This window comes from Anguilla rostrata, chromosome 5 (assembly GCF_018555375.3).
Source record: "Anguilla rostrata isolate EN2019 chromosome 5, ASM1855537v3, whole genome shotgun sequence".
NCBI classification, from domain to species: Eukaryota; Metazoa; Chordata; class Actinopteri; order Anguilliformes; family Anguillidae; genus Anguilla; species Anguilla rostrata.
The window spans coordinates 14767093-14791955 of NC_057937.1; the positions used below are offsets into that span (position 1 = coordinate 14767093).

Consider the following 24863-nt stretch of genomic DNA (forward strand, 5'->3'; position numbering starts at 1 on the left):
GCAGATATCTATGGGCCACTTTGTCACCTCCGAAGGTATGTTGTTTTATTCTTGTGAAATCCGATCTATAATGGCAATAGTCAGTCTTTGAAAAGTAAGAACAGGTGCATAGTGGGATATTTCAGCCTTGAAGAAGCAAATTTGTCTATTTCGTTTCCTCAGCCATTGATAGAACCCTGTGACATCACGTGACTTAATTTAATCACTCTGGTCTCCCAAATGGGGTGCCTTGAGGAGTCATGAAAACATTTTTGTACATTGAAGAAATATTTTGACATATTATTTAAAGCTTACATCCATATAATAACATACAAACCATTAAACTATAGAAGAACAATTCACGTTTATATTGCAGGGAGTAGAAAATGTGCCTTCAACACCACAAGTTTTCAGTGTTTAATGAACACATCTTGAGCAAATGTTTGGCGGATTAAGTCGATTAAGGGGTTAGAATAATTTGACGATGTTGAACAATTAAAGGTTATTAATGAAAGTTACAGACATTCAATATATAGGCAGGTCAATTTGTTTGCTTTTGAATTACGTGAAAGCTCATGTAAATCATAAGGGCATGTATTGAACTTCCAGTCAAAACTTAAGGTCGACAGGTGATTCATGGTATTTCTGGTGGGCAGATTAATAAAGGCTCTAGCCTAATTTAGTCTTCATTTCACATGAATGGATTAGTTCCAACTCATGCACAAGAGAACCATTTAAGCACATTAATATGATGATGTTCTCTAACGGGTCAATTGTCATAGGTTTAAATCTTCCACTGAGATTTCACTCACCTCAGTTGTGAATTTAGGACTACGGTCGTAGGCTATCTGTGAATACTTGCCTGAACATATTTTAAACGTGTTTGTTGCAGAGAATGAATCGATCAGTGTTTGGGCTCTATTGGGCTCTAACCATTCCGATACAGTTAGTTTACATCAGTCAGGAATAATTTGCTAGTTCCTGTCGGAAAAGTGTACAGAAAAAAACGAATGCAAAACACGGTTTACTCCCGTTTCACAAAAGCTCTAGACATATCACTTCCAGCCCAGGACGACTCTTATCTTGTAGCATTGTAATGCCGCCCACGGAACGATTCGCAAATTAATTACAACTTTGAGAGATAGCTAATGATGTAATGTAGCCTATTTTGTTACTTGTTCGAAACGTGAACGCGTGTGTTTTTCAGATAAAGGACTATATCGGGCTGTTTTGGTGCACTGTGCAGATAGTTTGTCGTCTCGTCGACAGAGGCCTTGCGGGCACACAGAACCGTGTCATTTGCTACCAACTGCGTTTCCTGATGAGATCCTGACCCGGCAGCCCCATCCCTCACCGCTGTCTCATTCCTTTTATTTACATCTGTCTTTAGTATTCTAATTACTCTCCTTATTGCTTTAGCCTGGGGGAGCCGCAGAAAAACTAAGGACACCGGGTTTAACCAATAATAAAACTACACCCCCCGCCCCACCAGCACGAAATGCAGACCTCCTAATTATGGGCTACAGATGCGGATCGCTGACATGTGACCTCTTACATAATAAAGAAATCCCTTGCGACCTCCGCTTTCTATTTCAATAGATTTGTTTCCAAATATGTTGTTGGGTTTTAGGCTATTGTGGCTTTACACGAAAATAAAGAAAAATACTCTCACATTTTATTCTATGGTTCTAAATTTGACAGCATCGACAGGGCACTTTGGTCAAATAACCGAGACTTTACCCATTTGCCTTTCTCAACCAATCTGTTGTATTTTTTTTTTCTTATTTTATTGTCTTTTATTTGGAATGCTTCGAATACCTAAACTAATACCTTTAAATTATTATTATTATTATAACCCTGCAGAAAGCGCGAGCTTCCTTTCTCAATCCCAATTTGAATTGCGCTATAGCTAGTTGCCCATGCTATTTTCTTTAAAATAGAAAAATATTTAACTGGAAAAAAACTTAGTGCCGGGTCCTATTCTGCTAAATTTTCATAAAATAGCATCAATAACAGGGCACAGAGTCCTTAATGAGCTATCAACTTTAGAGACTTGAAGGATATTAACAAGCTGCTTGACAAATGGTGCTTAGAAGCACATTAAAGACGCTGCTAATGGAGCGCATAATGACGGCTAATTTTCGATCAGATATAAATTAGAGCCCCCAACAGTTATTTGCCTAAAGGACTTTATGTAAATGATTCTATTCTGTATAAACCGAGAGCCGGCCACGAGGACTCTCCTTGTGCATATGAGTAATAGATCCCCAGAAGAACTCGCCTGACAGCTGAATGGATGAACATGCGGGGTCAGCCGATCTTACCTTGTTACATCCAAAAAAGTTCCATTTCGGCCACCAGTTTATAGCAGCTCTAGAATATCATTCGATAAGCGATTGGAAGGATTTGTATGTAAGGAGTTGCTTGGGGGAAGAAACGTTAAGGCAGTCGTGTAAGCACAAGATAATAAGTGTGCATAGTTAATATTTAATCCAACGGACTTTAACCGTTTCCATCGACGCACCCCCTGACGAACCAGACTAGGTAGCAGTTAGTTAAATTACTTCTTCACCTTTTCTTCCAGACTGAATTTCCGTTGCCGACTCAGTCCTGCCCCTTTTGCCTCCATGTATCCATGCCAGACATAGATAGGTTTTGGTTAGGGGGTCAGTGAGTTTGAGGACTGGTTGTTACTCAGCTCAGAAATTACCGTGGGAAAACCAGGTGGGGCCACTGGAGACAGCTACTCAGCCACGGCAATGTATATCTGAACGGATACATTCAGCGGAGACACGTCTTTAATCGAGGGTCATTGTTTGTATTTGCTATTGTGAAGTGAAAACTGACAAGCCTGCTGACTACTTATAAAGAGAAAGCTCTTGTCATAATCCCCCTGGGGCGTAAGGGCGATCGCCCCCTCTGGTCCGCAATCGCTCCAATCAACCCCGTTGTGCTCCTTATCCTCAATCTGAATCCGGTTTATGAATTGATGCTGAGAGACAAACTTGATTCATCGGGCGTCAATACTGCACGCCCGAGAACAGCAGACATACTGTAACTGGTGGCCAGTGGCATTCTGATTATGCTGAAAAAGTTGATGGTATTGTTGTTGATGTTGAGCATGATGATGATGCTGATGATGATGAGAGTAGATGATGAAAGTGGTGGTGACGAAGAAGATAAAGGTTTCTCCAATCGTACAACCACAGATTTCAACATTGCAAGCATACTTTTTATTATTTATTATATTTTGCACACCCAAACACACGCGCACAGAGAGAGAGAGAGAGAGAGAGAGAGAGAGATGATATTAATACATATCACATGCCACGATTTAACAAAATAAAAGTAGCCTAGTATAAATTGTAATACAATGCAAAAAAAGCTCTCAAAATAGTTTAATCTGATTCTGCGCTGTTCGTACGGTTTGCTGACTGAAAAACCACTTGAAATAAATGTCACCGTTTTTAGTAGCCTAGATGTTATAGCCCTAAATGTGCCATGTGCTGTTCTGCCGCCGATGTTGTGAAAATCAGATCCAAATGTCGACCTCTCAGAAGAGCCTTCTCCCAAAATTTGTTTTGCTTTTTAGAACACATTCGTCATGTGCTTATTCATTGAGAAATGTGGAAAATGTACACAAATATCGTCAACATTCTATTTTGTGAAAACGGTTTTTAGTTTCAGCGGCCAGGCATTTTGGATTAACATAAATAAATTAATCTCATAGGTTCTTCGATATGAAGCATCTGTAAACGGATGCAGTCTAACAGTTGTTTTTGAAAGGCCAGTCTTCAATTATTATTATTAAATAATTTGGTGCCCATCGCTGTGTATGTCCAATTCCCACCCTAATTTGGAATGGTATTTTGTCAAGTTGATTCCCATTGCTTCAAACTCATGAAACAGACTGATTCTTGCTATCTCCAGACCGTTTGCTTAGTTTGCCCAGTAAATCTGAAAGAAAAGTTTGTTTTTATTATTATTATTATTATTATTATTATTATTATTATTATTATTATTATTATTATTATTTACTGTTAACTAACCCGATTTGAGGATGGAAAATAATCGAACAAACCGGCGTATTAAATTTAGCGCACAGACTAGTTTTTGAACATAAAAACTAGATTGCAAAACGAAAACTATTTAAGAAAAACTGGGGATGATGATATACTTTCGGGTGAAGGGTTTCGTTCCGCGTGAATATGTGCCTACATTTCGGTTGATTTTTCTCCATCAAGTTCACAACGCTATGAAAAAATGGTACTCTCAATACTGTATATATTACAACGCTCAAATGGCTGGAGAGGTTTTAAAATGATGCATCCAGATTATATTAATATTTCTGTGGCACAGCTGTGAGATTGCATCACCTGGTTTAGTGCAAGTATAGTTAGCTACAACAGCCCAAATTTACAGACGGGCACGTGCTTTCTCAATCATCTGCTCAGTTAGTCTATATACCTACAGGCAAGGAACAATCAATCAATCATCTACGGGTCTGACCCTGGGAGTTTATCATTATATGTAGCCAACCACGATTTAGCGTTTTGGCATATAGAATATTTATCCTGCCAGACCTGGAGCTCAAAACATACCCATAACCATCACAGCATTTGTAAAAATGCAGGGCCACAAAACTTTATAAACTGGAAAGTACACCTCTGTGAGAAAGCCTCTTGTTGACATATAGGCCTATATAATCTATATACCTCTCTGAGATGAACCCGGACTGTAGAATTTAAATGGACGTTATTAATAAACAACAAAATAAAGCACAAACGTCCCGTTCGACAATTGAGTAAATGATTCTACTCAGATTTTCAACAGCTGCATGCCAGTGCGCGCGTTGGTTATGTAGCCTATGTGTGCGCGCCGCATTCCTGTTTATGTCTGTGTGTAATATACTAAATATTATATATACTGAAAGTGTTTTAGAAAGTTAACATAAACTAAATAAGCAAATGGCTATCTTGAAACATGAAATATAGAATGTGTAGGCCTATGTCAGAAGGTTACTTACCGCGTATAACGAATGTTAGACCTGAAATAAATGTACAGCCCCTTCTTTACAAGCCAAACTTCGTGTGTTGGTTTCTGGGGGAAAAAAACTGCACATTCTAAAAATCATAGGTAATAATTTTTTCATTCAAATATAATATATTAAAGACAGAAATCAATTATTATCGTTAAAAACTGTAATATTGAAAAACAGAGTCCGTTAAATTGCTTATATTGCGACAATACAAAAAATGATAATAAATAAAGGTTATGTTGTCGCGTGTTTGGTTTCTGGCCTGTGGTTCCTCTAATTTGAGAGCAGTCACGTCTTTGAAGGCAGACACTTGGAGTAAATGTACAGTTAAAATATTCTATTCGTAGTTCTCCCGGCGGAGCTCCGACGGTCCCTGGCTTCATTAAATTTTCATCAGAATCCCACTGAAAGGGGAAAATGTTCAGGGAAAAGAGAAAAATAAAACAGACGGCCTAATTATAACAAAGGAAAACAGTGCTCGCCCTTTCTTTACCAACGTTCCTACCAACCTGTCTTATCACTGTTTGGAACCTGTAACCAACATAAGAACGCTTTGGTACTGGAGCTCACATTTAAGCATTTCATGCTTTTCTTTTCCATTACAATTCAGTCAAAATACAAATGTAAAGTGGCTACCTTCATGGAAAAATGCTTTGTAAGCTTTTTAAAGCCCTGTATATATTTAATATAGAACGAAACAAAATACGTATTCTCTGTTTGTATGAAAGTTAAAAAGAAAATGTCTTCCAGAAGGAAATAGCACAGCCTCGCGCAGGGTAGAGATGTCAGGTCGCCAGACTCCATACGTAGAGCTAATTCCAATTCCCAATGAGCATTTCACATTTCAGCTCTCCCTGACCGACAGTAATTAAGAGATAACTAATGGTTACTTACTTACTCCTAGCAATTATCTAGTTTTCATAATTCGCTCTATAATTAGTAATTCCAGCAAATTAGCGTTAACTCTGGAGTCAATGGCCCTTTGAGAAGATATGCAGAAATTATTTTTAATTCATCGAGAGGACGTTTTAATGAATACATTTTATAATACGAAATATGTAATGGCCAATTCCACAGACTATTGAAAGTCAGTTGGGGAACACTGTCCTCGCACCTTGTCTACGAAAATATATATATATATATATATATATATATATTTTTTTTTTTTTCAGAAGGTAACATGTTTACCGAGGCTTTGCGGCATCATGTGGTCAGTTAATAATAATAATAATAATAATAATAATAATAATAATAATAATAATACATAAATTCATACATACATGCATACGTACGTGTGTGTGTGTGTGTGTGTGTAAAGTACAAAATAAATTGTAAAACGTGGTTATATCTGGTGTATGTGGTGTATGTGTATTGTTATCTTAAACTCAGCCAGTACAGTATATATATATATTACACCGTGCCGTGACGTCATTATCTATGAAAAGTCTAAGGTGGCGAGTTGGGGAGGTGTAAACACGAAAGACGAGTCATCATACAAGTAAATAATATTTTATAGTCTGTCTGACAATATAGAGACAATATCTGACAATGTAGGCACTTGACCTTTCACCTTTACCTTTTTGTGTCTTCTATATATTAATGTATTCACAATCAGCTTTGCCTCAGACTGGATTAAGTCCCTCGATCAATAACAACACTTCGTATATCTTTTAATGAATACTAAAAAATTATACTCGAACGCAGAAAGGTTTATTATATGTTGGTTCATTCACGATATTCTATGTAAAAATAATTATATAATACTTCAATTCAAAAAAATATATTCTAATTATGATATGATTTTTACAATATTAATTTAAATCACTGTCAATGCGGTGGAATCTGATTTGGTGTAACATATATTAAATATGGCATGAAATATGATATGGCCTAAGTCTTGTTTATTCACTACTTTATGTACCATAAATGCATTTCATAAAAATTAGATTATGTAAACCAGAAGAAGCTTTAGTTTGAAGCGCTACTCGCACATTAGCCTGTAGCTATCCATGGTGCTGAAGTGATTTTAACGTTGCGCAGTGCTTAACATTTCTGCCTACATAGTCAAATATGGATATGTGGACATGTGGATACTCGGGAGAATTCTCATTTATGGTTTTTAGTACCCGACATAAACTGATACCAAGAAGCCCTAAAATGTGTCCATGTTGATGTTGGAATGAGAAAGTGTGGCTGTGTGTTTAAATAAAGACGACCAGGTTTGGCAGCAGTAGTGTTTTTCCGGGTTTTGACAGCTGGTACAGAAACCCTCCAGGGACGTATCCAGATCTCTATAGACTCCCTGATTAGACTATAATAGAATATTAGCATTTGCTCTCAGGTAGGCTGCCACGAGTTGCAAAATCAGCCAGAACGTCCCTTTCACCTCAACATATCTACTTCACGTGAGTAAACCCCTAAATCACAATTGCAGTGGTCCAATCTTTAGACAGTTTTAATGACATAAAAGTAGCTATGAACGTGAAACATATTTTTTTAGTCCATTGGTCGTTTCCTCTCAATTTATGTTTTCTTGAAAGATACAGCAAATAAAGGCATTGTAAAACAATTAGGTATTTTATCGGTAAGTATATAATTTTTGCTCAGTTTCAAAATTTTGTCATGGTCAGCTCAACCAGTTGGTGTCATAACAACAACGAACATGTTTAGAGAGCACCTCGTCATTTAGGTGGAATAATAATAATAATAATAATAATAATAATAATAATAATAATAATAATAGTTAGGTCTACATAAATAATACAACTCATTGAAAACTGAATTCCAATAAAACGTTAAAACTTGTTCTTTAATGGAACACATATTGCAATTCAATAATCAAATAACTTAAAAGGTACATGAATGTCATAAATTAATAAATTCAATTCTCAAGTAACGGAAAGGAACATACATTACATAAAGTAATTAATCAATTTATCTCTGCTAAAACAGCAATACAGCAAAAACCTGTACTAATATATTTGTGTGCATGTCGTGATTCCGATGAAATATTTACATTATACAACTATACTTCCTTCCTTGAAAAGTGTTATTTTTTCATTAAGAAAACATTAATAAACAAAGTGATTTAACAAGCAACGACTTGATGATGATACGCTGGTAATTATACAAATTCATTCCAGAAAACACATAAAAATAATTTTAAAAGAGAAGACTATCTCATATATATCTCGATTGTGCCATTTCATACGCTTTGAGAAAAAGAGAAAATAATTTGACATATTATTACCCTTTCGAGAAGAACACACGTTTTACTTGTGTCTTGAATTTGATTTCTCTCAAGCAAAACCAGGAGGGAATCCCGATAAATATGTAATGAAGTAAACATTACCTCACACAATAAATAGTTTATAAGCATGAAACCCACGCTGTAGTGCAGAAGTATTACGACCAATAAAAATCTGATTTGGCTACACAAGCCTGTTAGCTTAACTCTGATCAAGTCTTATGCCTATACACTATGAAATATTCCTAGTGTTTAAAATACCCCTAAACTGATTAAATGTTATAGCACGGCTTTTCCAAATAAATGAATAAAATTATCCTTTATCTCCGCACCTGTCAACACATTTTAAATGTGAGAGGTGGAATTAATCATAACGAACACGAAATTAAGTAAGGGACTGTTAAATTAATAATTTACAGGGGGCTGTTTGGCAGTGATCTAATAATCGCTTCCAGTGACTATAGGCTACAATGAAACCCTCCGTGTCAGATGCTTCGGCCCAAAAACACCAGCCTGCACCATAACTACGAGGGTACAGCAATATTGCACTGCTATATATATATATATATATATATATATATATATATAGACAGATGCACTCAGCAGGAAAACATCTTCAGCAGGCCTGATTTGAAGTAAAATAAAAATAATAAATTTTAAAATGTAAGTGCATTCGTATATTTCCTTTAAACTACGTGATATCAAATCCAATCCAATATCTGAAATTAATACCATTATCTTAAATCAGTTATACCAATATTGAAATCAAAAGGCATAAACAATATTTTACATGTAATTTAAGCATAACAGGTTCTCAACAAAATTGTGAAGAATGGTAAGCGGGGAAAATGAAATATTCTTACTTGTTCAGTCAAACGATCCTTTTAAATTATTCCACATCCTTTCTGGGTAAAAGACGGGATAGTGTATTCATTTTCAGCCACTTTGAATACAGTGAATAATTCTGCTTCAATGTACAATTCAATGATGATTGAAAAAGTGTGGGATAAGAAATATCATACAAATAGTCTCTTAACAGTTTATGGGTCTATGAATGTTCATTGTTCTTACAGCGTCAGCGGTAAAACTAGACGCATGCAGAGTATTTCATTCTTTTTTGTTTCTGCCGCTGATTACAGAACCAGACCCGCACCACGTTCTTTTTGAGGTCCAGTTTTTCAGCGATCGCCGCAATTTTCTCCGAGGAAGGACGCGGCTGAATGGCGAAGTAGGCTTCTAAAGACCGCTTTTCTGGCGCGGCTATGGAAGTGCGCTTCCTCTTCTTCTCTGTCCCGTTGAAAAGCTCTGGTTTGTTCAGTTTCTCCCTGTGCGACTTCTCCGCCTCTTCCAGCCACGCCTGTAGGATCGGCTTCAAAGCGATCATGTTATTGTGTGAGAGTGTGAGGGACTCAAATCGGCAGATGGTACTTTGACTGAGGGAGCCGACCCCAGGAATCTTCAGGTTGGCCAAGGCTGAACCTACATCCGCCTGAGTTACCCCAAGTTTGATCCGTCTCTGCTTAAATCTCTCAGCGAAGGCTTCCAAGTCCCTAGGATCGGCGTCCACGTCGCTCATGCAGCCCATGTGCGAGGGCAGCCCGTGGGCATGGGCCATGTTGAGGGCCGCCTGGTGCATGTGGTTCATGCCTGCCATGTGAGCAGGGTGCGCTGGCGTGGACACAACAGATCCGTCTGGCCCTGCCATGGCCCCGAGAGCAAGACCAGGCGCGATGTGGTCCAGAAGATCCCCCTCCAGAGCCTGGTGAGGCTGGTGATGGTGGTGATGGTGATGATGATGGTGGTGACCCGCCAGGGCGGAAGGGTGGGATATGGGCACAGAGGAGGAAGAGGATGAGGTGCAGGGGAGAGTGTTCATGGTGTGGTAAGTAGCGTCTGGTTTGAATGGACTGTGATGTGGAGGGTGGTGGTGGCTCTTGGTCTGAGAGACTATATCCACCGCCGCTAGAGCTTCAGCACGCGCCAACAAACTCTCATCCAATCCTCCGAATATATTGCTCTGCAATTGCAAATAGAATGCACACATTACTGTCAGCAGGGAATTCCCACTCCACTCTTCGGATTAAAACATTTCCAGAATGTAAAAAATCCCTAAAAAAGAACACAGAAAACAAGACACATGCAACATCCCAGGTCATAAAAATTAATACGAAAGGCAAACCCGGCTGAATACATAAGTTGGCTGGAAATGAAGGTGGTGTGATTTGCTGTGCAGATATGAAAAAAACATCAAGCAAAAAAGTGGGCTGTCAAAATGTGCCTTTAAGCGGTGATTATGCAGAATACGTACCGGCGGGGCTGGGAGACAGGGTCGGCGCATCGTCTCTGAGCCGCTGCTGCTACCGCTGCTGATGGTACTACTGTGTCGAGAAGAGCATGAAGACGAAGGCGCATTCGAAGTCAAAGTAGAAGACGAAGACGAATGCAAACTGGAATACTTGGGCTCGGGCAAGCTGGTGTGGGGCATAGCGAATGCCTGCTTGCTGTTCAGCGACATCATCATCATATTTGCGGACGACCGAGTTGAAGCAAGTTCCTTTTAACAGGTTAAGACTCCGCCTCTTCGATAGTAGCTCGAGCCCCGGTTGCCTCCTCAAGTCTCGAGTCAGTTTCTTATAACTACTGCGCGACGGAGTCAAAGAGAAAAAAACAATGTCTCTTGTCTCTGTGCAGCACATCAACTATTACCCCACAGGTCTGGGGACTCCAAGTGAAGCTGCTGTCTGGCTGGATTGATGTCGCGAGGAGCACACGCCACGCGCTTTAGGTTCCTCTCTGTGACTGTAGCACGTCACTCCTCAAAATAAATGCCCGCCTCCTGCCCTTATTGCTTTTCAGATTTTTTTTCGGATTCCTATTCTTTTATTTTTCTTTGTTTATTGTCTTTTTTAAAAATTTAGTCCTCAAAGATGCCAAGAGCCAATGATACAGATATACTATTTGTTGGTTTATTCTTCTTTAAGATTTCCATAAACTGGCTTGAGAATTGCAATGCTCTTTGACCTTCCTCTGTTGTTTCCGGTTCAACAATGAATTTAATTAAGAGATAAGTGGCGACTATCTTTACACTTCGACTACGTTCAATGCAGCTGGGACTCGATCTACCTCTTCTCTGAGGCGAAGGGCAGATTGCGCTTGCTCTCTCTCTCTCTCGCTTACTCTCTCTCCCTCTCCATCTCCCTCCCTCTCTCTCTTTCTCTGCTATAGTCTACCTGAAAACCTTAAATGATTTATTATTCTTCATTAGCCTCAGCGCCGCTGGGGACTCTGCGCATGGGCAGTGCTCGACAAGGCATTCATTTCAGATGGCTAAAAACAGCATTGTGCTTTGCTTCATTTTAAATTATTTGGAACCTAGAAAAAGAGGCACGCGAAACATACAGTGTGACCGGGAAAATATATATGCATGGCACAGAACTGCTTACACGCATTCGTGATGCTGCAATAATAATTTCAAGAAGTTTGGTATGCAGAAGTAAACGTAAAGAAAAAAGAATTACGCAATGAACAGTTTTATCTAGTGCGATTTACACTGACAGAAACTAGTAGCTAAAGAAAAAAACAAGCTTGTCATTTTATTACCACGCAATAGACAATTGGAACAAGTGCAGTAGCATTTATAAACAAATTACATACGGGCAAGGAAATTATTATTAGTTTGAAATTTAATTTAGGTTCGAGAATCAGCTTCTTAATAAGTCGTCCCTTTCGACCTTTCTTATTTATGTGCCTAATTCATATTGACGAATGTATTCGTTTTCATAAATTTTGAAGAAACATTATGAGTCGGTCTATATAACACATATATGAATTTATAGAACGGTCTTTCTATGGGAAATCTTTTATTAATGACAACGGAAAGTGGGTTTTTTAAAGTATTTAGAATTTGATTGCAAACCCAATACAATTATACACTTGTCGCAGCGGGCTATTATCATATCTTCACACTAATTAGAGTACTTCATCAGTGATATAATTAAAAACCTTTAATCATATTCTAATTAACAAGGGTTATCTAATTTGTTTAATCTGTTCGAATCCTGTGGATGGGTAATTACTATAAACTGTTGATTAAATAGGCGACCCATATGGATAATATTGTTTATACTTTCCATTTCATAACAAACATCTTGCAGTCATTCAGAAATAAGAGTTGTATCAATGTTATTTTTTTGCTGTGATTCAAACGACAAGGGTGTAGTTAATTTCTTTATTATTAAATAAATGTGTTAATCTGAAGCTAATACACAAAATCTATTGCTATAGCACAGCATGTCATAGCACAGTATAGTGTAGTATAGTAAAGTATAGTAAGGTATGGTGTGGTGTTTGTTGACGCCTAATAGTATGGGTTCTGTTAAGATGCGAAGTTTTTACCTTTAATTGTTCACCATCTGGTAAAGGTACGCTGTGATGACAATTTAATATATATATATGGTAATTTTGTCTGGCACATAAAAATACAATGTAAACATGTTAACACTGCTAATTTTCTGTATAAGAATAAATATTGTTGCTTTAAAAGCCATTTTGTCTATGAAGCGTTGTGTTATTCAACTAATCTATTCAATATTTCACACGATAAAAACAGTAGACATCGATAACAGAGCATACGCAAAAGTGGTTCTGTTCATAAAACATTAAATCCTAAGAAAGATACAAAGATAACACGAATATTAGTAAATTTCCCCATATAAAATTTGTAATAGGCTATGATATGTGAATTTCCTGGTCATCAATGAAGCGAAGTGATACTAAGCGATTATAATAACTATAATGATATTGTAGCTTATGTATTACGATTCCATAATCGTATGTACATTGCGATTTGCCTGATGCACAGCTGAACTTGGTAGTTTCTCGCTATAGACTACATGAGGACTCTTTGTTAACGACTTTTGTTACTAATTTTTTTATTTTGATGCTCAAAGCCATCCAATATAGCCCACAGCAGCGACAAAGCTGTTGCTTGTGTACCGTAGTCACATTATGAATGCCACCCGGCTGCTGAAAGGTTTACCTCTCGCGTGGGACGGCTCGTGGAAGCCACCCCTCGTGCACCCGTTGAGTAGATATCAAGGGGCAATCAGTGTCTCCTCACATATACCGACAGACTGATTTATGATTAAACTTTAACGGAATCATTCATATTTCACCACCTCTAAATCGGCTTATGAAAATTTCATTCACAATGAAACAAAAAGTATATCTTAAGTCAAATAAATCAATTTACCCAATCTCAAGGAACTCGATGAAAGAACATTGTACATATGTGTCTATTGTTCAATGTGAAGGTTTTGTGCAAGATGTGGTACCATAATACTAACTAATAACACGTTCACAATCATAGTAAACCACGGACTCTATGTATAATTATTGCATAGTAGTAGGACCCATTTTCTGTTTACACCACAGTGACTATCTGAATGTAAACAATACATTTTTTATTTTTTGCTGGTGGTGGCGGTGGTGGGGGGGGGGGGGGGGGGCAGGGTTCTAACTTATAAATGTATTTGGTAAATAAGTTGTAGTAAAGTGGATGATGACAATCCTCTAAACCTTATTGATATCACATCACACTGCACTGGTTTCCATTATAGTGCTGTTTATATGCCAATGGTCTGTCACATGTTCTTGCATTGCAGCACAGACCAATCACTGTGAAGGCCAAGGCAATGGCACCGACATTCACGGGTAATTTTGCAGCACTATCTTACTTGTATGGCTCCAGTGTTCTTATTGTAGACACACACACACACACACACACACACACAATCAATACATGACTATAATTGTAGAAATATTAATCACAATACATAACATACATAATACATATATAGAGAGAATTTGGGAATTTCAATCTGTGAATTTGTGATTACAATTTAAACCCTATTTAGGTATTACTTTTGGTGATACCCGCAATGAAAGTAGAGTAAAATGCATTTAAATGAAATACAGGAAGTAGCATGGATTTCAAAATGGAGCATGCAAAGAATCAAAATTACCCATGGCCACAAAAAAATGTAGCATCCAGCAGAATGTGGGATTGTATTTGTATCCCCTTTTGTAGAAAATGTCTGTTCCCCAGGATGCAGCAGGTGAAGGATCTTCACAAAGGTTTGCCTGGCGGAGCTGAGTCTTTAAACAAATTCTATTGATCAGCATCACCTGGGATACATTTTTTCCTCTCTTTCCTGTTAATGACAAAATGATGGAAGTGGATTTTAAGGAGAATGGTTTCATTAGCATTTCCAATGAAGCGTGCGCCTTTAGTGCCCTCAGGCCCTCTTAATTGAATTTCTAAGTGTATTTCTTTTGTCTTGAGAGGAGCAACGTCTAATTACCACACAGGCTATGTGTTCAGGCATTGCAGAACATCCTACTTAGCATTTTTCTTGCCTGTGGTTCTTGACCAAAATATTGACATACCTCAACTCACCCAGCAGAAATGAACCCAACAGAAAATTAGAAGCACAAGTGTTAAAATGAGTTAATGCGTGCTTTCTTTTCATATAAAAAGTTAGTACTGTAAAATAAGTGCACAAGAAAACATGTTCAGACTATAAATAAAATATAATCATCCATCCCCTTTGGTATCTGTAACTGTTTTGCGTTGTATTGGTTTGTACACCTTTACAGGCAAAACAGGAATATTGTTTTTAAATGTTGCTGTTTTTTTTCCTTCAAAAATGTCCCCTATCTTTGATAGCTCCATTTATGTCTGTTCAAAACACAGGTTCTCTGAAGAATTCTGAATAAAAAGCTTTTAGTTATATTTCAGACAAGCATAGGTTGGTTTAATGTGGATTTGTTGTTTGCCTTTTATTTTTATTATTTTATAACAGAATTAAGTTGTGCTTGTGTTGTGGTGTGTGTAGTGTGTGCGTGTCTACATCTGTGTCTATGCCTGTGTGTGAAAGAGAGATACAAAGTGAAAGAGAGACAGAGACACAGAGATATACACCGGTAGAAAATTGAGATAGAGAGTAAGAGAGACAGAACATGAGATAAAGGATTGTGTGCACGTATGTCTGTGTGTGTGTGTGTGTGTGTGTGTGTGTATGTTGTGTGTGTGCATTGTGTGTGGGTGTGTGTGTGTGTGCGCGCATGTGTGTGTGTGTGCATGTGTGTGTGTGCGTCCACTTTGCACAAAGACATAAGTCGGTCTGCCCCAGGAGCCTGGTGCATTAACAATCCCAATTATGCTGCAATTCCACCAAAGACAGCATTTTATTATCATACAGCCCTTTGTGCCAGGAACAAGGTAACTGTGGTAGCTTTCAGAACAAAAAGTGAGAGCTCCTCTGTGTGGAAAAGATGCTGACTTCTACCCGCTCACTGTCAGCACAGCCTGCTACTTCACACTAGTACTTTTACCCAGCAGCAGCAGCAGTCTGTGTTGCATCATGGACCCTGACGTGTGCGACAGGACGCACACACTTAAAAAGGGCAGTCATTACAGCCTTCATAAAGACATTTATGGAACTGCTGCTTTTATTGCATGCATATGCCTGACATAACTCGACATAAAGTTTGACAACTTAAAACCTAAAGTAACAGTTATCTGATCTACTGGGCTTCTGTAACATTGCACCGTTTAGCAGTTGGCACTTTGTAAGTGCTGCATCCCGTGTCACTGTTCAGAAGGCATCATAATAGGGCAGCAGTGTAGGATAATGGTCAGGGAATGGGCTCGTAACTCAAAGGTTCCCCAGATTGATTCCCAACTGGGGCACTGCTGCACCCTTCAGCAAGATACTTAATCAGAATTATTTCAATACAATGTCCTGCTGTATACATGTAGTGCATGTAAAGCTGTGTAAGTTGCTCTGGATAAGAGCACCTCTTCAATGCTGTAATGAAATGAAATAATTGGGTCTCTCAGTGTTTACTGTCCACAAGTGCTTTATGAGTTTAAGTCAATGTCCTTCATCAATAGAAGGGTTTCTTCTTTGAATACCAAATGAATTATGGTTATTTTTTCCTTCCTTTCATACTTTCAGTGTTTGTGCTTTGTTTGTGCAACACAGTGAGCCTTTTCCTTCCATGATATCACAGTCAGATAGTGCTTGGGCATACACATTTTCTGTGCTTGATATAAAAAATGACTAATATCAAATAACAAATGGCATCCTGGATAGACATGTAATGTAATGATGATAGTGATTATGATGATGATGATTATGATGATGACGATGATGATGATGGTGACGACAACAACGATGATGATGATGATGATGATGATTATTATTATTATTATTATTATTATTAGCAGCAGCAACAGCAACAGCAGCAGCAGTAGTAGTAGTATAAATAGAAGTAATAATAACAGTATAATTTGTATTAGTAATAGTAGTAGAATCTTTTAGAGAGGAAGGTAAACCTCAAGCACAGCATTGTCAGACCCTAATAGTGGCTCTACAGTATTGATTAGAAAGGGCTTACAATGCAGATAACAGGCCCCACTCTGGTCCCATCGCACTACATTTCGCTGTGATTCCACTTCCCGGTGACATGCAACTTAGTCAAAAACGGTGCAAGCTGGGAAGCAGCCGACTGGACGACCGGACCGAAAAGAGACTGAGGTGAGATATGAGGTCGGCAAAACAAATAACTCACACCAATTTTCCAGACAATAGACTGCCTGCCATGTCCTTCAGGGGGACATTAGCACCATTGGAGCCTGTGGTGCTCTCACAGGCTGCAGGGCAGTGGATGATTATAAGGTCAATCCTTATAATGATGTCACATTCCTTTAGGTTCTCAAAATCAATATAAAAAAGCCCAATGCTCCCGTCAGCAAATCAAATAATGGACTGGAGGGGCTTAGGAATAATCTCTCTATTGGTATAGCGGCAATTCTCAACCCCTGACGTCCAGCTGTGTTGATTTAGGCCGTTGAGAAGAAGCCACTATGTCTCCACGTCGCAGTCTCTACGGCTTGGCCCAAAATCCCAACTCGCAGGTAACCTATTAAAAAGGGTATACATTTGTAAATTTGTTTTTTGAGATGGTTTAATTTGTTTTAATGATGTCATGAAGCAAAGGCAGTTGTGAAAAGTAGCTGCAAAGGTGCAAAAGATTTCGATGGCAGGTGCGAAAGACATAGATCACGTAACAAACCCTGTTTCTCTGAGTGGGCGTGGTTAAAGAGCCTCACTGGATAAGAGTCGCTTGTTCAAGAGGAGAGACCTAACCCAGAAAGTCTACATTCGAAATAGCTCAATTCTATGGGAATACCTTCATCTTTTTAAATAGATTATCAAGCTATTTGGTTATTTTGTTTCTACCAAAGCACTTTGAGTCTATATTTTGTTATTTTAATTAATTAATTAATAATATAATGTATGGTCGCATGGAAGATGAATCTAGCAGTTACATTGATTTAATTATGTGATTTAAATTCGTAGAAACTTTCATACTGAAAGCAGTGATCTTATTGATAAATTATTGCGCGGTACCTGACAGTAAGGTGCATGCACGGCAGATGCTTTACCAGTTACCAGTTATTAGCGATAGAAGATAGCTCCCAGAGTTCTGTCCAACGCGGTTTGATATCTCTGCTTCCTCTCTCATTAGTTTGGCTGTCCCGCGCGATAATGTATGGGGCTTGTCATCCGTTGTCTAATGTTTGATGCTAATTGACCTGCTTTCCTCCTCCATGCAAATGAAAAGGATTCAGCTCCCCTCTGATGGAGGTTGTCACCGTCTGATCTTACAAATTAAATAGCTCTCTCCTGTCACACTGTCACAGCTCCCGGCCTTGCGCTCATCACCTCTAATGATCATTTTTTTCCCTCCGCTGAATCGGCTGCAGCGCTCCGCCAAACACAATGGCGAGAGTTGCGCACGCACCCACTCGTTCGCACAGGAAACGGTACGCATCAGTGCACGAAACCGCATTTGAAACTTGTATTCTGTTGTTTTTTGGTGGCATGACACTTCAGCATGGTGATTGACAATGTATACAATGTAGGGATAGATCAGATCATTCCTATGTTGGCATTATAGTTTGGGGCACCCAGGTGGCCATATTCCTCCAAGAATGGGGAGTCAGTTAGAGTTGGGGGGACTCGCTTATCAGAGGTGTAGACAATGGAGAACACTGCACAGCAATGAGTCTCATGTGTTGGCTACATAGTAAACAGCTTTTAAACTGTGAGAGTAATCCAAGATTTACACAGAATCCAGAAGTGAATGGAAACCTGACAAATGGAATTTAGAATAGCTCAAGGTTAACTTGGGGCTGAAAGGATTACTTTATTACTTAGTTGCTATTTTATAGCATTAACCTGATAATACAGGTTAATTACCTCTAAGATACTACCATAACAATACATGAAAGTGCTTGTGGTATAATGGCTGAACAATGTATTACTTTGGTCTAAATAAAGCAGACCAACCCTGACATGTGTACATGCAGATCAGATAGCTTCAAAAGATTGATGCTACTCCACATCTGCAGTCTTTATAGGGGTCTTCTGCTTTACCCCTAGGCCTCAATTTAGCTGAATATTGACACTGCATGGCCAAAGGTATGTGGACACCTGGCATCCAACATCTCATCCCAAATTTTGAACATTAATATGGAGTTGGTCCACCCTTTGCTGCTGTAACAACCTCCAGGCTTTATATCAGATGTTGGAGCATTGCTGCAGGGATTTGCTTCCATTTCGCCCGAAGAGCATTAGTGAGGTCGGGCACTGATTTTGCGATTAGGCTAGGCTGACAGTTGGCTTTCCAACTGATCCCAACGGTGTTCGATGGAGATGAGGTCAGGGCTCTGTGCAGGCCAGTCAAGTTCTTCTACACCAATCTTGATAAAATCATTTCTATATAGACCTTGCTGCGTGCCCGGGGGTATTGTGATGCTGAAACAGGAAGACGCCTTCCCCAAACTGTTGGGGAAGCACAGAATCATCTGGAATGTGATTGTATGCTGTAGCATTGCCTTCACTGAAGCTAAGGGGCCTAGCCCAAAGCATGAAAAACAGCCCCAGACCAAGAAGTGTCCAGATGCTTTGGTCATATAGTGTATCACAAAAACATTTTTTAAACACTGTTAAAATTTTTGCTTAAATGGAATTTACAAACCAGCGTGAAGCATTATTTACCTGCAATGGAATCATGTGACATTTTCATAGTTACTTTAATGTCTGTTTCACTCCCACATGCAGTCTTATTTTAGAACCACAGCCCCTGGTCTCACATATTTTTTTTAAGTTGACTGTGTCAACACCGAGCATCATAGATACATAATGCATTTCTTCATTTAGTGAAAGCTCTCCCAACCTATGTGTTCAAATAGCGAGTGTTGCTCTTTGAGATTGAAGGTTTTACTCATTTTACTGATACAGATATCATCTTTTGAATGAGTGCTTTAGCCTGCTATGGCCCGCATCAAATCATAATTATATAAATAAGAGTAGTATTATTGTGAGTGAGTTAAAGAAAATGAACATAACTAAAATTTACCGGCCTCCGATCAAATGAGATAATCTTCATGCTCACTAAGTGAGCTAGGCTGACCGTTTTTTTCTTGATTACTGATGATTTTTCTTGAATTGAATGAATTTTTTCAGTGCAATGATTAATGGAGTTATTTTTAGCATTTTGTCAAACGTCTGCACCCCACATCTTGTCCCAGGTTAGCCAAGACCTAAAGCTGACTTCTTGATTTTATCCCACGGCCACTCTCTTACGTCAACACGGTCCGTGGCATTTTTTTTTTTACCTGCTGACTTTGTGTGTATCCCTGTATAATTAATGCAGCACTGCTCCCGCTATTGACAGAAACCCATCCTCGTGATCAAAGGTTCCCTTCAGCAGGTGGGGCAGGGCCTTGAAGACAGGGCCCGGAAACGTTAGCGATCTTCAAACGCGTTGCCGTTTCACCGGGAGCCACGCTCAACAGCCAGCCGTGTCCCCGATCTTCCCAGAGAGGTGAGTGCACTGGGATGACAGGTGTCAGGTGCCCCCCTCCCCCACCCCCCACGCCCCACTCCCACAACCCCCCTCCTGCATCATCACCCATCACCGCCACCCCTCCCCCATTTTACCCTCTCCCCTTTCGCTCCTCACGTCGCACTGAAAGGACGACTACTGTGGCCCTCCCAAATTCGCATCCGGACCCGGCTGTTATAGTAACACGAGCCGGTGCGCTTTCACCAAAAATCACCTGCCACCGAGCATCGAACATCCCTTTGACGCTGCTCGTGCAGGAGAGAACAAAGTCTTTTTTTAAAAAAAAAAACAGATTTGAGCAGCCGTGACAATAAAATATCCTGCCTTGACCTTGATATTGCATCAGATTATGAAGTGAAAATTTGCTTTCATATTCGCACGCAAATGGTCCAGTTTCCAATGATGAAAGGAAATAAAAATAAACACGGTCGATTGCTGTTTTTTTTATGTTGTTTGCTTGTAGATTGTAGACAAGAAAGAACGGTCCTCCAACCACTTCATTCAAAGACATATCATAGGGAGGGGTCTACAGATTGATGTTTCCACAGTCTAAAAAATGTAATTATTCAAAATCCAGCAACACATGAATGCAAGAGATATACTGTACATGCTACAGTATTTGTAATAACATCATGATCTGCTATAATTGGATGCCATCTGACTAGTGATTTGTATTTTTTTCTTTTTTTTTTTAGTAGCTTATTATGTACAGTTGCCCTTTTTACTGTGGGGGAAACCTTCAATTATAAGGGACATAATGTGCGTTAGTGGGACACACAAGACTGTACTACAGTTTTCACCTGGTTGTTTGAAAAATAGTTCATTATTGCAGAATGTCCTGGAGGGACGTAGTCAGTGGTTTCACTACCAGCAAATCTGCAGGTTAGTACAATATTTTCCTGTGATTGCAAAGTCCCCGTCTGAAAAACCATGGGTTTATTTTTCCCCAACCACTTACCAGGGAAATAGAACCATCATCCGCTGTGGTGTAAATGCGCTAGGAAATGCAGCAGTGGGTACAGAATAGTTCTGAAAGGATTTACTATTAAATGTCCAGGTCTGACACGGCTCAGCCTATAGCCGCTGCGCCGAGAGCGTGCTCACTGGATGCCGTTAGCCTGGGGTTGCAGCTGGAGGTTGTCTTGCAAACTGCCTGGCGGTTTAGCGGAGGACATCTGGAGCAAAGTGGGCACGGAAGGGGTGGCCAGCGAAGGCAGCGGGCTTCTCCCTGAACTGGATGACACTGAGGATCCAGAGGGGGGGGCGGGTCACTGTCATAGCGCGGTGTTCACTGAGCATGCCCACGGGGACCTGGCAAATCCGCCGCTCCGTCACACCCCTCCTCATTAATTCCTGCGTCGCATCTCCGCTTTATGTAATATTTATGGGCCACAGGAGCTTTCGATTCGGAATGGAAACACCGAAATGGGAGAGAAGACGACGCTTCAATCAATGGCGCGACTGTACCGTTCAGCGCGTCCCGCGCTGGCTTTTGTCTCTGGCTTAAGCTTCGGTCTCCTGTTAACCCTTAAACCGCCACCGGAGGCGAGAGCCCGCTCCCCCTCGCTGAGAAACATTCAAAGTCAGCCCTCGCAGCGTCACAGGTTAATGAGAGCTCAACACGTAGGAAGGCTGAAGTAGTGTATGAAAAATGCTGCAATGTGTCTGCTTTAGGCTCTTACACATTATCTATAGCACAATGAGGCTTAGCAGACACAGACATGAAAGTGATTATTAGAATGAAATAAATAAAGAAAGAATATAATTAATCATAATTAACATGTATAAATGTATATATTATATATACTGTACATATATATATATATATATATATATATCATATTTATGTACATTTTAAATATGTAATATGCAAATGGATCTGGCTGAGGGGCAATAACAGATGTTTATTTCTTGGCCCCAGAAATATATATTGAGTGATTCTGATTCTGTAAAGCCTTTGGTCGTTGGCTCTGAGTTCCATGGTGAGTCCTCTGGTCGGCATCGCCGGGTCAGGAAACTCCCCCGAGGAATCATGCTCCCCGAGCCCCCACAGAGACCCGAGGACCATTTTGGATCTCAAATCAACTCCAAATATGCCTCTCACATCCCTGCCAGGGCACGCTCGGCGCCTGGTGTCACCAGAGTGGCCTCCGGGGACAGGATCAGCCAATGAGAACAAAGCAGCCAGATGTCTGGTTCTGGCGATCTCCCAGAAGCCAGTGCAGCGGTGCTCCACAGCATCCGCGGAGAGCGGCAGATCAAAGGTACCTGAGAATCACTCATGGCCACAAAATATGTGTTGCTTATTCCGCGGTTCCCATTAATAACAATCTGGGAGAATTTGTATTTCTAATTAACTCTTTCTTTTGGCATGAGATCACCGTAAGTTTCGTAGGTGGTAGCAGAAGTCTGGGCAGCTCAAAGTTACAGGATGTCTCGTATCATACCGATTCTTGACCCACTGCTGGATTTACGTATTACGGTACAATTTAACTATTTTTATATCATTTGTGGTTGAAATTAAAAAGGTAAAAGGATGCGGCAATCAATATCTACAATTCTCATCATTCATTGCCAAATATACATTGATCGTAGTTACTTCTAGGAAATGTGGTTTTTGAAGCAGATAAATATATTTGTGAGCTGATATTTGCTTTTAATGTTAGACTGTGCATTTTATCATTCATTCTGATCTGGGAAAGTATAGCTTTCCAGAATATGTCCAACTCCTAACTCCATACATTGTATGATAGTGCAGTCTGTTTAGCACACTCATATTTACAGTTGGCCTCTTTCTCTCTCTGAAGCACACAGTTAAATAATGAAATAAAGAGGTAAGAACAATGAGGGACTTGGCTTTGGGAAAAACATTTGCCGTTCCTACATGCTTATGAAGAAGTGTGATGCATTTCATCTCCTTGTGTCTCACACATACTTCGGATTCACGGTGTCGTGTAGTGTACATTAAAGCCATTGTTTAATGGTATGCAACATATAGAATGTGTGCATTTCATAACTAAAATATTCAGTCAATCACCTATTAATTATTAAGTATGGAGTGGGTTCCTTTATGGAGGTGTGATTGAAAAAAGCATTCATTATCATTAGAAATCCTGACTTCATGGTTATTTATGTCTTTCATATACCATGCGTGTGAGTGTGGATTCTTTGGTGTTTTCAGAAAAGGGTGACATATACATTATGGGTGTCTCATGTTGACAGCCTTATGTTTGCTGCTGTCTTTACTCATCTTTACTCGCATAGGGCAATCCTTTTGGTCTTTTGACCAAAATTTCCCCGCATATAATTAATGGATGAATAATTTATTTATATTTTTCTGTGGAAACATGTTTCTTAATGTATGTTAAGTAGGTCAGAAGAAGCATTCACACATCACACCTGTACAGGTATGCCGTCAATAAGACACAAATGTTGGAAGCAAGTGACACACAATGTAGACAAGTTATTACCACAGATAATTCAGATTATAGACCTGCTGGACAGCTTTGTGTTCTTAATGGCTATTAAAAGTTCTGTCTCCCTTCTGACTCTGTAACAGCTCAATCTGATATATCCTCATCAAATTGGATTAAACTAATTAAGGGGTGGGACTAAGTACAATAGGGTTGCAAAAGTTGTTTGGAAGTGGCAGAAAAATGCTGTTACCAACTGAAACCTAATGTATTTAAAAAAGTGAGGATGGAAGAACCAAAGGGCCAACTGGTAAGTCTACTATATGTTCTATGCCATTAGAAAATAAGATGTGCTTGCAGCAAGTTCAGATAAACTGGAACTCTTTAAAAATATGGTGCTATTGACCCAATCAATCATTAAAGATGGGTCAAAAAGGCCAGGGCATACATAAAAATAGCAACTTGTATTTATTATAATTAAGCATTAAAGTAAAAAAAATGTCAGCACTGAACCTGTGCCATTACACAGGAATACCAGTGTTAAAATAATGGATTCTCCTGTCTGACACAGTTAGCAGTTTGGAGAAAAAAGCGTGATTGTTTTTTCAGCATGCTTCTGTATTTTGAACTGTGATCCGGGGATCAGATTTTTAACGATGTAAAAACTGTGGAATGGAGTGAACTCAGGACAGAAACGTCGAAGTAAGAACTCTGTAGGACTCCTCCAACATCACAAAATCCGATTAATAATTCATAAGCTTGTGTTTCAGCAGTCTGAATATGTGTGCACTGTGTGTCATCAACAGATAGCGTTAACAAAGAACAGTACACTTTCCTGGATATAGTGATGATCTCCATCCAGGCAAAAAAATGAATCTATAACCTTGGTACAGTGACTGGGGGAACCACCGAAAGTGTAATATTCACGGACATTTAACTGGATATTTCCCGGTTCTTTTTCAGTGCCCATAATGTCTGATAGGCTTCAACATTTTTAGAATCACACAAAAAATGAGTAGACCCCCCTCACTGGGTTGCCCTCACATTGGCTGTCAAATAATACCCATGACCCAACAGCATGAAAGATTGACAGTGAACCATTGACAGTGAATTGCAAGGAAGCTTTTCAAGCTGATTTCTCAAGTCACTCACAGTGATCTCATGGAGAATAGAAAAGGTCTCTTTTTGGAGTTTTCCATTTTTA

General features: G+C 39.4%; 1 protein-coding gene across 1 annotated transcript; it reads right to left on the reverse strand.

Annotated features, from left to right (window-relative positions):
• Positions 1-7819: 7819 nt before the first annotated feature.
• Positions 7820-11388, reverse strand: LOC135254793 (POU domain, class 4, transcription factor 2-like). Its single transcript, XM_064335296.1, has 2 exons — positions 10573-11388; positions 7820-10281 (listed from the first exon to the last, which is right to left on the reverse strand). The coding sequence occupies exons 1-2, from the start codon at positions 10786-10788 to the stop codon at positions 9352-9354; spliced, it is 1146 nt and encodes a 381-aa protein (XP_064191366.1). The 5' UTR covers positions 10789-11388; the 3' UTR covers positions 7820-9351.
• Positions 11389-24863: the final 13475 nt, after the last annotated feature.